Genomic DNA, 15,121 nt, shown 5'->3' on the forward strand with positions numbered 1-15,121 from the left:
TATTAAAGTATTTAGCTAGGTCTAAGAAGATTTGTGTACTTTCAACAATTTTACTTAGTTTGTGAAAGTTGTAGACCGAAGTTTTCATAGCCCAATTTTTTCTTCCTGCAAGGAACGATCATGTTAGATAATATAAGTGAAGAACAAAACAGGGAGACAATCGCTAGATTGTGGTCTAACTTGAAAAGAAAAGGTGATGGAAAATGTTATTGTCCTTGCAATATTTGTAAGGGCTTAAACCGTAGAAGACTGCTAATCAAAACAGTTAAGAGACATTGTAGGGAGAATGGTCACATTGAAGGGGGGCATGACTATCATCCACTGGTAAGTCGTTCATTATATCATTTTAACAATTTATATACATATGAAATCACTTGATGATGAGTTGATGATCATGGTTTATTTATGTTAATCAATTTTATATAGGTTGATCTTCCCAGGGAAGTACATGATATGAACCACAACAATCTGAAGAATATGGTTTTTGAAGTGGAGGAACATGGAGGTGCAAATATCCAAGGTGAAGATAATGATCCCATGGAAGATGACGATCATGCACTAGAAAACACAATTGAAGAGGATGGTATAAATACATTGATCTATGACACATCTAGTCCAAGCGTATCTAATCACGATGATGATGATAGCCTCGATGTACCTCTACTTCAAAAGGCATATGAGCCCCTATACAAAGACTCCCAAACAACTCTTCTCTCTGTTGTATTGTTGTTGTTGAACTTGAAGGTTATGAATGGTTTATCCAACATAAAAATGTCACGTATGTTAAGGTATGTCATATATGTCTTTATAGTTAACAAAGGGTGAAAAATGTACCACTAATATTGTTTATATTAACAACTTATATTTTTTTCCATAGATTGATAGGCGAGTTTCTGTTACCATCATCAAATATTCTACCTCGTTCATATTGAGAATTAACTGCTGTTATGAAAGATATTGGAATGGAGTATGAAGAAATGCATGCTTGTCCCAATGATCATATTATATATTATAAAGAACATGAATTTGCAACATAATGCCTTGTACGTCATACAAGTAGATATCGAACAGATCGACTAACAAAAAAGGTGCCTCAAAAGGTTCTTCGTTACATCCCCATTATTCCACAGATGCGACAATTATTCAGGTGTAGTAGCTTGGCTCAATTTATGGATTATCATGCATGCAATAGAAGTTGAGATGACATTATTCGAATCCATGCGGATGGTTCAGCATTTATGCACATAGAGGAAAAGTGGCAACACTTCAAAGAAGAACCTCGTAATCTCAAGTTTTTATTGGCAGGGGACGGTGTCAATCCATTTGGAGAGATGAGATCTGTTTACTCAGTGTGGCCTATTTTTGTTATCAACAATAACATTCCTCCGTGGATGTCAATAAAGAGGGAGCACGTTATGTTGGCAATGATTGTTCCAGGTATCTTATCATTTGATAGTTATTAATTTACATGTACTTACAAATTTTGCAATAAAACGGTCACAATAATTATGTAATGTTACTGTTCATTCAAGTAGGTAAATATCAAGTAAAAGATATGAATGTATATATTGAGCCTCTTATCGACGAGTTGGTGGAGTTATGGAATGGTGTCACTATGTATGACGTGTCTAGACCAATATGACAAAGACAATTTCAATTCCATGCAATACTTGCATGGACAATACATGATGCCCTAGGGCTAACACATTTTTGTGGTATGTTATAGTGAATTCAAGTTGCGCACAATAATTCTAATTATAAAAATCAACATATTTAATAATCCAATTATATCATTATCTTGTAGGTCTTCAAACAAAGGGAAAATTTGCATGTCCAGTTTGTGGTCCAAAGATGAAATCTCGTCATTCAAAAAGTTTAGGAAAGCAAGTGTTTGATGAGTGTAGACACTTCCTCCATAGGAATCATAAGTATCGAAGTACGGAAAAACATCTTTTCAATGGGAAAGAAGAGACTACATCAAAGCCACAAAGAATGACACCTTGCGTATGGAAGTTGGAATATAATAGAATTAATCGTCGAGGTAATGTCGCTCCACCTAATGGTTTATGTTTATAATTTATATATTTCTATTGTGATTTTTGTTTACTAATTGTGTAATTGATGATCGTGAAGGTCATCAAGGCAATACTGACAACCTTCCAAAGGGACTAAAAAGCTATCCCAGACAATTTAGTAGGTTGCCCTACTACGAGCACTTACAAATTGTGCATTTTTTTGATACTATGCATATTGGAAAGAATATAACAGAGACATTGTGGAAAATATTGGATGGAAGGTGTGACAAAGAAAAAATTGTCAAAATTTATAATGACATACATGAATCCAATCATGCATTGAAGAATTTCATTCACTCAAATAGCAACAGAGATCATGCATTTGTCCATTCTTTTTTCATTATGCCAGGCCGGCTCAATTTTGTATTACAACATTACATTTGTTATATGCCCAGCTAAATTTTTGAAGCAGTTGAATTTCATCTCTTTAGCCATTTTGTTTCTTAAATGATTAATCCGGATTGCTCTATATCCTAACATATTACATATGATAAGAGGAAGCTTTGTGAAAGCTTTATATACTAATAGAAGGCAAGTCACAGAGTTTGTTGTATATTCTAGTTCGACACTGGAAACAATTTTTGTGACTGGTAACAATATTCACTTTGTTTTCACCAATAAGAATCATCCACAAATAGAATGATGCACTAGGTGATAAACAAAATAAAAAGATGTTAGAAAATGATTGATTATGGTGTTCTTGTTCATGATGGCTGGAGCACACATTCTAGTCATTTTTTCTACTTTTTTGAGTCACTTAAACCTTTCAAAATTATTTTTATGCTGGGAACTCTAGGTTATAGTCTTAGAAAAGTATTTTATTCATTAACAATTGCTTCAATCTGGCTTGTAGGTGAAGTGCACACAATGTTCTTATTGCTCAAATAAATTTGATCCTTTCTTAGATTTGAGCCTAGAGATCATTCGAGCAGATTCCTTGTTGAAAGCATTATCCTATTACATGGCAGTGGAGCAGTTAGATGGGGGTGTGAAAAGATATCAATGTGAACGATGCAAAGTAAAAGTGAAGGCTCTAGAACAACTCAAAATTGATAAAGCATCACATGTTCTTGCAATTCATCTCAAGCACTTAAGTGTAGTTGGATCTGGAGGAAAAATTGACAAAAAAGTAGACTTTGGTTGTACATTGGATCTCAAACCATTTGTTAGCAGTTCACATGTAAGTAGCCCTTACAATATTATTTGCCAGTGGATCACATTTTCAGTGGAATCTAATAATATAGTTTTTGTAATATCTACTGGTTTTATAATAAAGTTTGCACATTTGAATGATATTCTAGTTTCTCTATCTATTGATCAATCACAGGAGGGCAATTTTAAGTACACTCTTTATGGTGTTCTTGTTCATGATGGTTGGAGCACACATTCTAGTCATTATTTCTGCTTTTTTGAGTCACTTAAAACTTTCAAAATTATTTTTATGCTGGGAACTCTAGCTTATAGTCTTAGGAAAGTATTTTATCCATTAACAATTGCTTCAATCTGGCTTGTAGGTGAAGTGCACACAATGTTCTTATTTCTCAAATAAATTTGATCCTTTCTTAGATTTGAGCCTAGAGATCATTCGAGCAGATTCCTTGTTGAAAGCATTATCCCATTACATGATAGTGGAGTAGTTAGATGGGGGTGTGAAAAGAGATCAATGTGAACGATGCAAAGTAAAAGTGAAGGCTCTAGAACAACTCAAAATTGATAAAGCACCACATGTTCTTGCAATTCATCTCAAGCGCTTCAGTGTAGTTGGATTTGGAGGAAAAATTGACAAAAAAGTAGACTTTGGTTGTACGTTGGATCTCAAACCATTTGTTAGTAGTTCACATGTAAGTAGCCCTTACAATATTATTTTCCAGTGGATCACATTTTCAGTGGAATCTAATAATATAGTTTTTTGTAATATCTACTAGTTTTATAATAAATTTTGCACATTTGAATGATATTCTAGTTTCTCTGTCTATTGATCAATCACAGGAGGGCAATTTTAAGAACACTCTTTATGGTGTTCTTGTTCATGATGGCTGGAGCACACATTCTGGTCATTATTTCTACTTTATTCATTCATCCACAGGCATCTGGCATGCTTTAGATGATAATCGGGTATACATTTGCTACAGTTGTGAAGACATGTTTAATTTTGTGGAGCAAGCTCATTATAATTTGTGTATAACAGAATACACAAAAGAACTACAATTTTATGTAGAACCTTTTCTTTATATAGTAACACTAATTATACTGAAGTTGCTTAGACTAATTGAAGTTATTCTTATGAAATTTTGTACTCTAGGTCTATTCAGCCAGTGAGAAAAGTGTGCTTTCCCAGAAAGCTTACATGCTATTCTATATACGAGATAAGAAAACTAGCATTCAAACAGCAGGTGGGTCTGAATCTCAGTATAATGGCTCTAAACTAAAGAAGAGGGTGTCATTAAACATTGGACATCCAAAGGAAAACCACTTACAAGATTCATATGCCCCCCAGGTGATAGAAAACATGCATTCTTTCCAAACAACAATCTCTTTTAGCGTTGCAGGTGTAAACAAGATATCCCAACAAGTAGAAAATTTGTCAAATGTCAATTTCATTTCAGAAAGTCTAGAAAAGAACACAAGTTCTGGCCAGTCATGCAGTAAATCTAGATCATTAGCAGATCATGATGCTACATTACAGATGGTGCCTCCAAGAACCAATGGTATTCAAACAAATAATGTCTTCTGGACAAGTCATACCATAAGTAATGGATGCACATCGAATGGGTCTAGTAATAATGTTAAGAAGCAGGAATCTGAAATAAAGGGAACTGATTCTGTGGGTAATTTTAATATTATGGTTGTTAGACATTCTCAGAACTGTGATGTGAGCAATGATAATGAGAACTATATTGGTAGAAATTCTAAAGGTTATTCAAAAATTAATGGTAACAGATCATGAGAATGTCAAACATTCTACAAATGGTTTGATAGGTATTATTACTCGACATCATGCTACTAAACTTCCAAAAAATGATTCAAATGGTAAACTTGTAGCTGGTGAGCATCTAGAGAATGGTAGTGTGGTCCACAATTCTATAGATAATGAGAGTGAGGCTACTAAGCTCCTATCCCTGGAAGATGGTTCCTTATTTCAGGTGCTTGTTTTTTGTATTAACGCTGCAGTGTATATGTTTATTTTTGAGAAAATTGCTTTTAGTCCTAATGAATCTTTATATGTTCCTTTTGGCAGAGAGGCAAAAATGGTACTTTTCTCTGTAAGGGAAGGCAAATGAATGGGTCATGTGTAAAAGCTATGCATCCACATAGGTTGTAGAAATATAGTCAAGAAACTAAATGTATTTCCAGCCAAAAGTACCAAAAACACCATGGCTGAAGGCACAACAGGCTGAATATGCTTGCGGCGAGGTCACTATGGCGGCGACGGTAGTTGCCGTCACTGCCATAGTGGCCCTGCCCCAGTGCTTTTCGTTGACATCGCAATTGCAACATCCGCTTGACCATTGCGACGAAACGTGCGTCGCAAACATAGCATCTCCGTTGCAATTCTTGCTAAGACGTCGCAATTGCGACGTCCTAGAAAGAATTGCGATGGTCACGGCGTTGACACCACAGCTAGCCTGCAGCCAATGCCGTCAAGTCCCTGTCGTAATTTTTTGAGGATCTCGTAATTGCGACGTTTAGGGAAGTAATTGGACGGATGGCGCCATAGCGAACCCATGGCCAGATGCTGACACGACCCCATCGCAATGCGTAGGTGGACATCAAAATTGCGATGTACGTCTCAGGCATTGCGACAGGAGTCATGCCGAAATAAAGTGGTTAAATTGTGATGGACAAGCGTCAAAATTGTGATGGCAGAGGATAGACGTCATAATTTGCAACTAAAAAACAACGACGTCTACTATTGTCGCAGTGGCGACACATTTCCATCGTAATTGAGACACTTAGCCGTCGCAAATCGATGCCAAATGTATTAGTGCACCTTGGTTAAGTGATTTACAATATGATTGTTAGGTCAACCTTGATTAAAGGATTTTACTACCACAATAATCAAAAAGTAACAATTAAGTTGATCTGATAAAATACAACTCACTTTCCATGTTCAAATCTCCATTCAACTCATTCCTAGTTCATTAATGATTGATCTTCATCACATTCTCCATCTTTGGTCTGCTTAGCAACTCTTCAAGCAATCTTGCGATCACCAACTTATCACTTTTCCTTTGCAAATCTTTTCTTCACTTGTTCTCCAAAAATTCGCTAGACAACTAACATGAAAACCATCCCATATGCCTCCTTAAATAGATAGGTTAAATCTTTTACCACTTAAACATAATCATAGATCATAGGGTTTCATCAGAATCATTGAATTTATTCATCATTTTTTCCTTCTTTCTTGAAACTTCTAGAAACTTCTCATTGAATCTTCACCTTAGATCACTTAACAAACGCAATTCATGCATTAAATACACCATCTCATCAATTATTATCTTCAATGCACTTTGACTGATCTGTAAATTCAATTGTGTCAGCCTCAAATATTGATTCTTTCAAAAATTATTAAATTGCTCACACTCAGCCACAAATATGTTCTTCAACTATGTCATTACTAGGTGGCTCACTCACTATTGATCTGTCTCACTCGACTTACACTGGCTTGTTCAGCTAATAGTGTACTTGGTCATAACTTCAGTTTCCCCTCATTTCACTTAGACATTACCAACACTCGACTAATATATAAGTTCCTTAATCTGTTGCTCGGTTATTCTTAACTTCTTCATTGACCTAGTTACCTATCACTCGGTCAAACAAGTGTTTACTTAACTTCATAACTTCTATCAATAATCTCTTCTATACTTCAACTCATCTTTATTCTTCACTAAATACAATAATCAAATAATACATTATCTTGTCAAATACTAATTGATCAAGTGCCCTTCATAATTCCATCATACTTTGTGATATTGCTATAAGTATTTAACTGTGTAATTTTTGAGTCAAACTCAATGACCCATATTTCATGAGTAGTGATTCAACATGAATAAATCTCTCGTGAGAATAAATGGAATATTTAGCACTCATTAGATCTAGGTGATGCTCACAGAGGTGAAGCACCAAGAGTTCCCAACAGGTCACCCATCTCAGTACTACTCCAACTTTAGCACACTTTTCTCATAGAGGTGAAGCACCAAGACTTCTTGAGAGGTCACCCATCTTAGTTCTACTCCAACTTGAGCATGCTTAACTGTGGAGTTCCCTCCATGGTTAAACCCACTCTTCCTGCAACACCATTTGCTAAAATCTTCACCAAGTGTTGTGCCTTATGATCCATTCATTAGAAAGCCCCTTAAGCTCATCAATTGATACATAGGAGATGATTTCAACAAGTCAAATTATGATATTGCTATCAAGATTTAACTGTGTAGATTTTGAGTCAAACTCATTGACCTAAATTTCATGAGTAGTGATTCAATACGAATCCATCTCTCATAAGAATAAATGGAACATTTAACACTCATTGGACTTAGGTGATGCTCAAAGAGGCAAAGCACCAGGAATTTTTGAGAAGTCACTCATCCTAGTACTACTCTAACTTTAGTAGGCTTAACTACAGAGTTCCCTCCATGGTTACACCCACTTTTCTTGCAACCCCCTTTCATAGAGGTGAAGCACTGAGACTTCCTAGGAGGTCACCCATCCTAGTACTACTCCATCTTGAGTGTGCTTAACTACAGAGTAGTGGGGGTTGCAAGTAGAGTGGGTTTAACCATGGAGGGAACTCCATAGTTAAGTGTGCTCAAGTTGGAGTAGTATTGGGATGGGTGACCTCCTAAGAAGTCCCAGTGCTTTATCTTTGTGAGTGTTACAAGAAAAGTGGGTTTGACCATGGATGGAACTACATAGTTAAGCACGCTCAAGATGGAGTAGTACTGGGATGGGTGACCTCTTGGGAAGTCCTAGTGCTTCACCTTTGTGAGCATCACCTAGATTCAATGAGTGCTAAGTGTTCCATTTATTCTCATGAGAGACAGATTCTTGTTGAATTACTACTCATGAAATATGGGTCAATGAGTTTGACACAAAAACTGCACTATTAAATCCTAATAGCAATATCACAATTTGACTTGTTGTGGAAATCATCTCCTACTTATCCATCATACTTACTCTTCTTTACTCAACAACTTTACTAGTTCATCTTGATATCTCTCTTTTCAAATCCTCTTCATCAATCAACTAGCATCACACTCTACATTGTTATTTAAATCATACATTCTTTGTTGATACGAAAGATAATCCAAACTTGATTTTGCATATCTTCTTACCTACTCTTCGTTTTGATGGCTCCTTTGCCATGGAACCTTATTAGTTAAAGGTTTGTTTCTCTCCTAATTATTGATATTTTACATCTCTTTGTTAGGCTATAATGTGCTTTAGGTTTTTTAACGAAGTTGAATGCTTTCTAATTTTATTTTGTTATTAGCATTTTATATGTTTATATATAATTTCAACATTTAAGTTTTTTGGTAGGATGTGCTTTGGGGATAGTAGTCCAAGGACCATTTTGTTGGCTTCTATTTACAAATTATCTATAACTTGAGTCTTAAATTTATTTGGCTTATTATGCATTTCATACTTTCTTGGTTTATCATTTAATGAAATTGATCTTTTGTATTTTTGACTATCACAAAGTAGTCATTTTTTTGGCTTCAACATTTGCACTATTGGAGTCAATCAACTATTTGCATCCATTGTTTCTGTACCCAAACTCAAAAGTATGTAACTTTATTACTTGCAAGTATAATTTTTTAACACTTCACATGCTCATCCAATTCATTAAACAAAACCAATTCATAAAACAACACAATTTACTTTTTACTACTAGTAAATAAAATGAATAACCCAAAAATGGCTGATGTCTTTTATATCATTGCAATGATGCATCTTACAAACTTTTGTTAAACAATGCAACATTGATCCTGCAAAACAAATCTTTAGTCGCAATAGATCCCATTAACATTATTTACTCCACCACATGTGGGGTAACCCTATCATATTACTTAAATTTGAGGTAATTTCTTTCTTTTTGTACCTTTTAAAACACTTCAAAATTGCAGTTCAACACATTTGTATACCATTAAATAAATATATTTTTTTTTGTTTGAGTTGGTTTAATAATTACATTTCAAGTCAATACTTTAATGCCTTTGCATTGAATTATGAATAATGTAGCTTTACATTGAAGAATGTGAAACTACTAGTAAGACAACTCATACTTTGGTATATTTTAGAATGTGAAATTATCATTTTATACTACCATTTTTTTTTCTACATTACCTTTTTATACCATCTACATGGTCATTGAAGATGAACAAGGATAACTTTTTATAGTGTGCAATGCATGGACTCTGAAATGCTATAAAATTCATGGAAAACTCCATAATAAATGATGTTTTAATGGATATCCCTCTTTTTTCATAATTATGCTCAGCGAGTTTGCAGATAGGCTAGTAAGTTTTATTCTAATATTATTTTATATAGTTTAGCAAGATAGAAGATGTGGCTACCTAGCTAGTCCTTTATGGAAGTAGTGGGATGGTGTTAGGAATTGGTGGGTATTATAGTTGGTCTATTTTTGGATAGTCTGAGAGTTGGACTCTTTGTTGATTGTCAATGCTTTTATATTGTCCAAGCATAAGTCCAATCAACCAGGCCTATTAATAAGGATGATACGAGGTTTCTTTTGTTTTCAAAGGTACTCTTGGTTGACACTTCTTTTGTGGGGGATTGCCAAAAGCACCATTTTGATGTGTTTTTTGATGTGTCTTTAGTTTGTAGTGGATTTTTCCTTGCGTTTAATTGTGAGGCTGTCTATTTGGGTTGTTTAAAGTCTAATAAGATTATGTATCCTATTGATAGGATTTTATGATTTTTTTACTTCATTTCTTTTCTTATTGTTTTGATTAAGTAAAAACAGGTTTTGAAAGGACCCGAAACCTTTTACAAAGGACAAGAAAGATATATCAATGAGGATCTTAAAACAACTATGGAAAACCACTTGGCAAAAAAGAGGGAACAACTGTGGAAAACCTCTTGGCAAAAAAAAGGGACACACCAAAGTTCCCAACAAGAGGACAAACAACCCAAGAAGCCACAGACCATCAAGATTTACATTTTGGTCCAGTCTTTTGAGAACGTAAAGACATATCAAATGAAAGTTTGGAGGATTTGCCTTTTTCTTCCTTTAATTAATGTCCAACCATCCTCCACCTTCCTAGCAACCTTTTGTCAATCCCCACTAACCCCCAAAACCCCTGCAGTAGCAAAAGCACTGAAAATAGTGTTCTAGACAAAGTCAACAATAGAAAAAGGGACAACATCAACATTATGACCCAAAGTCATCAAAGGGACAACAATCGAATCAATAGAGACATCAGTAGGTGACAAGTCAGAAACAACATTTTGATTCAAATCTATCATAGGGACAACATTCAAATCATCAGAAACAACAACAAAATCATCAACCAAAGTGAGATCAATATGAGAAGACCATCCACCTTTGTGGATACTTTCTGAACCATATAGTGATCATCCAAAAATCCAAACCACCAAGAAGGTGATTTCTTTGATCTAACCTTGTCAAAGGAGCATCTTGCAACAAGATGATCGGGCATATGGAATTTCCTACATCTGAAGGGAATACCCTCATAATCAAGAAGTTGAAACCAAGAACCATTTGGAGAAGCCAACTTCAACATTATTGGGAGCCCCTTGGAAGTATCCATCTCCACTAGGATGTGAGCATACGTTGTCCTATAGGCATTGGAAGAAATTGAATCAACCAATATGAAATCACCAAGGGTATCCCCAATAGCCTCCAAGACTAAATCTTGCCAAAAGTGAAGGGGAAGACTCAACAACTGCACCCAAAGAGGAATCTTATTAAAGGTTTTAGTAGTCAAATTAAATGTCAGATACCAAGGTTTGTCCATCAGGGGGAACCTTTCCTCCTAAGAGAAACCACGACATAAGATGGCATTTATGTCATTAGCATTAGCAAGTTTCACAATAAAAAACCCCTTGCTATAGGTTAAATCTGCACTACATCCGAAATGATTAGTTCCCAATATTTGGAAATTCAAGCATGCAAATTTGAAAGAGGGCCAAAAACCCCTAAAATGAAAAAAAGTAGTTGTAGAGGAGTAATCCACCACATATGAATTGATCTTATCAACAATATCTTGTTCAAGATGAAGCACAAGCAGATTACATACCAAAACAGGTCAGTCGAACGAGTAATAGAAGGCGCAACCGAACGGAGCCCCTCCTGCACAAGAGCAAAAATACCTGCCACATAAGTAGCCACATCCGCATATGAGAGGTCAAATCAATCAGGAGAAACCTCCACAACACAAACAACTGGAGCACTAAGTGTAGGACCAAAAACTCGAGCTATAGCAGGAGGGCAAAAGGCATCGAGGGCGGAAGCCTAAGTAGCACGGGCTAAAGCGGCTTGGGTATTGTGATAGATGGTTTGTGGAGGATGCTTATTGACTATAAGGTATTCTAACACAACCTCTAGGAATCGATCATTTCTTTGTTAGTTGTCATTCATTTTTTAAAGGCATTGCATGCATATTGTTTCCTTGATTATCATTTTACACTACCTATTTTTTCTAGATTAATTTTTTATACCATCTACATCAACCATTGAAGATGAATGTTGATTTCAGATGTTTATTGTGTCAATCTCTTAGTTTCAGGCAATGCAGGAGGCAGACCTAGTTCAATATAAAAGATCAATAGTGTTCTTGCTCAGGTAATTTTGCTTCCACTATCGCGAACACACAAGGTACTTTTGAGGAAGCAAGTCAAGAACAATTGAAACCTCAATCCATAAACATAGATGACATGCATAACTTAAAAACATAATTTTCAGTTCATGTTTGCATATCTATTAGAGATGTCTATAGGTTTTTTTAAGTTATAGAATGTGGTGGACGTTGGAATTTCAACTCCTATAGGTGAGGTAATGCTCTCAACAAGCAAGAAAATCAAAATACCTAAAAGACCAAAAGACATCTAATCAAAATAGCTAAGAACTCCCATATGTAAAACCCACCAACGAGTTCTGACCACCAACAATTTTTTGAATAACTTCATCATATACACCCTTCACCTACATATAAGAGTTGATCAAAGAAGGTATATGCATAGGTTACGAGCACATAGAATTTTCCATAGCATTGTTGGGAGATGACCTAGCCACAAATGTACAAGTGATATATCCAAATCTTACAAAATCATCACTTGTGCATTTGGCATTGGGTTAAGCTCCTTACAATGCTTTAGTAAATCTGTGAGTTTGTATGCATATACCTTCTCTAAGCAACTCTTATATGCAGAAGTAAAGGTTGTATCTATTGAGGATATTCAAAAAATTATTGGTGGTCAGAACTTCTTGGTGGTTTTTTAATAAGGATGTTCATAATTGTTTTGATTAACAATCTTCTAGTCTATTAGTTTTTTTGTTTCGTTGGCTTGTTGGGCGCATTCCCTCACCTATAAAAGTCAAAATTCTGACATCCACTTGACAGCATATAACCTAAAAAAATTATCCACCTCTAATAGGAATGCAAGTGTGTTGGAAATTATGGTTTTTCAGCTTTTCATATTGTCCACGCATATGGATTTTAGTTTTACTGCCCTCAACTTGCCTCAAACATACCATTCACGGGTTGTTGGAATTCAAACATAACAAGGATAATTTTCGATAGAATTTTCGACGCATGTCACTAGACGACGGACATAAATTTAAAAGAATGTTCGATGTGGATGTCATATATGTGACAACAAACTCGTTGGAATAAGTGTAGGCATTCCAATGATGACCCGTTGGCACATGTCTAATCAAAATTTTCTTATCCTTATTCTATTCCAAGGAGTGTGGCATTGGCATTGCATTGTTCATCTACGTCGGTCGTGCGATTGGCAAATCAATTGTTGAAAAGTTTGACTATTTAGTGAAGACATGTTTAGTCGATCGACCGAAGAAGTGTTGTTAGTTGGTGCGACGAATCATCGCCAAAAATTAGTGCAAAATGTAGTAGTGTAACAATGGATAAAGATTTCAAAGGTTTCACACAACTATTTTGATAAGTCCATTTCACTATTTGTAAACATTTCCCAATCTAAAAAAAAAAACACATGTATTATTCATTGAATTTCTAGAGATGTTTTTCAAAAGAAGAATTAGCTTTGCAATTCTAGTAAGAGCAACAAGATTAACACAATTTGTAATAGGAATTTATTTCAAATAGCTTAATGCAACTCTCAATGTTGCTCTCTCCTACTTCTTCTTGCCCACCATTTTCAAATCCCACCCCTGCGTCTAAGCTCCCCTATAATGATGGCATTGGAGGTAATGCCTTTCCTATTTGTGTTTTACCCTCCTCTTCTACTACTAGCAATTTTAACCCATCTACTACAATTTTTTGGCCAAGGCACCCTACTACAGTGAATGCCCCCATGTGAATGTCCCTATTCGTATCAAGGCTCCTAATATTTCTATTGCTAGGAGCACTTTTCTTGGCATTGTTGGCTATGGTGTAGGTCCATGTGTGTAGGCAAAGAGGGTTACTAATGGTGATGGAGGTCTTGCCTCATTCGAGGGTGATTTTCCATCTTCTGTTGAAGGAAACGTTCTTTTTTGTTGTTGCTATGCCCTCCTCGTCTAATCGTGTTGGGCCCAAACTCTCTATTGACAGTGTTTCTACTTCCTCGGGTGGGATTAAGGGCTCTGATAGGAAACTTCTATGTGTTGGTGTGGATTTCTATGGGCTTAGGGTTTTTGCAATGGGTGCTCTTGTTGTGTTTGTGAAGTTTAGGTTGCAAACCAAGTTTCCTTTGAAGATAAGTGGGCTAATGCTTCTCAGGGTGGGGATCCTATTGCTAAGGGCATTGTTGCTACCGGTGATCCCTCAAATGGCACTTCATATGCTATGATTGCTAACACTGGTAATGGAAAAACTAGGCTTGCTCATTTCCATGTCTGTCATCCCATTGCTATCTCATTAAAGGTGAAGTTTGTGGAAGAGATCAACTTTTAGGCTTCTACACTATTAGCTCATGCCATCATCAAATCTAGGGGCTTTTGGCCATCTCTCCCTCAACTTCACTAGTGGATTTCTAGTTAGTGGAAGCCTCTTATTTCAAATACTATGGGCATACTTCCTTTGGCCAAAGGGGTTTTTGTTGCCAAGTTTAAGAGAGCTGCAAATAGACAGATTATCTTATGCAAGCATTTTTTTACATGGGAGAATTGCTTTCCTCTTATGATAAAGCCATGGCATGCAGATTTCAATCCTTCTTTCGAAACCTTCAACAAGGTGCCTATTTGGGTTACCCTACCTACCTCTTCAGTTTTTGGGCAGATCCTATCCTTGAAGAAGTTGATGACACTCTGGGTGATTTCCTGATGACTGATGAGGACTCGTTTGATATGCTTCATTCTATTTTTTCCTGCATTATTGTTGATATTGATGCTTCAAAGGGTTTACTTGCTCAAATTGAGTTGAAGTCTCCAATGGGCTCTTGGATCTAGCCTCTAGACTATGAGGGCTTCCCTTTCAAATGCAAAAAGTGTTTCAGGATGGGGCATGTTGCTACTAATTGTGGGACAGGGATTGCTAAACTAAAAAAGTCTCCCTCATGGTGGCAAGGTGCTTCATATGATGATTTTACAATTCATAAGGGCTCCTCTCATTCGAATGGGCAAACCAATGTTTCAATGTTGGCACAAGATGTTAAGTCTCCTTCTAATCCTTCTAAGGGTACTTCATCTTTGGAAGGTGTTGTTCCTCTGTCTAATGACGTTTTTGAAGGTGTGTCTATTGTCTTTGCTAATAGTAACTCAACTAATTATACTATTGTTGTTTCTACTTCTCCTTCTATTCTGAAGGAGCTTGTTGTCGGAGCCTATTGCCCCTGCTATAGTGGGAAGTGATGTATCCTTTGTTGGTGTTGGCTCAACACCCCTT

The 15,121-nt window shown here is 36.0% G+C and overlaps 1 protein-coding gene across 1 annotated transcript in view; it reads right to left on the reverse strand.

Moving 5' to 3' along the window:
* Positions 1-15,121, reverse strand: part of LOC149538085 (pentatricopeptide repeat-containing protein At3g26782, mitochondrial-like) — a 57,253-nt gene that overhangs the window by 20,538 nt on the left and 21,594 nt on the right. Inside the window, exon 2 of the mRNA XM_089799457.1 lies at positions 7,250-7,255. Coding sequence (XP_089655583.1) covers positions 7,250-7,255 — 6 coding nt within the window. The remainder of the gene's footprint in view (positions 1-7,249; positions 7,256-15,121) is intronic.

This window comes from Cupressus sempervirens, chromosome 9 (genome assembly GCF_028749045.1).
Source record: "Cupressus sempervirens isolate cs-2001-9-10 chromosome 9, ASM2874904v1, whole genome shotgun sequence".
Lineage (NCBI taxonomy): Eukaryota > Viridiplantae > Streptophyta > Pinopsida > Cupressales > Cupressaceae > Cupressus > Cupressus sempervirens.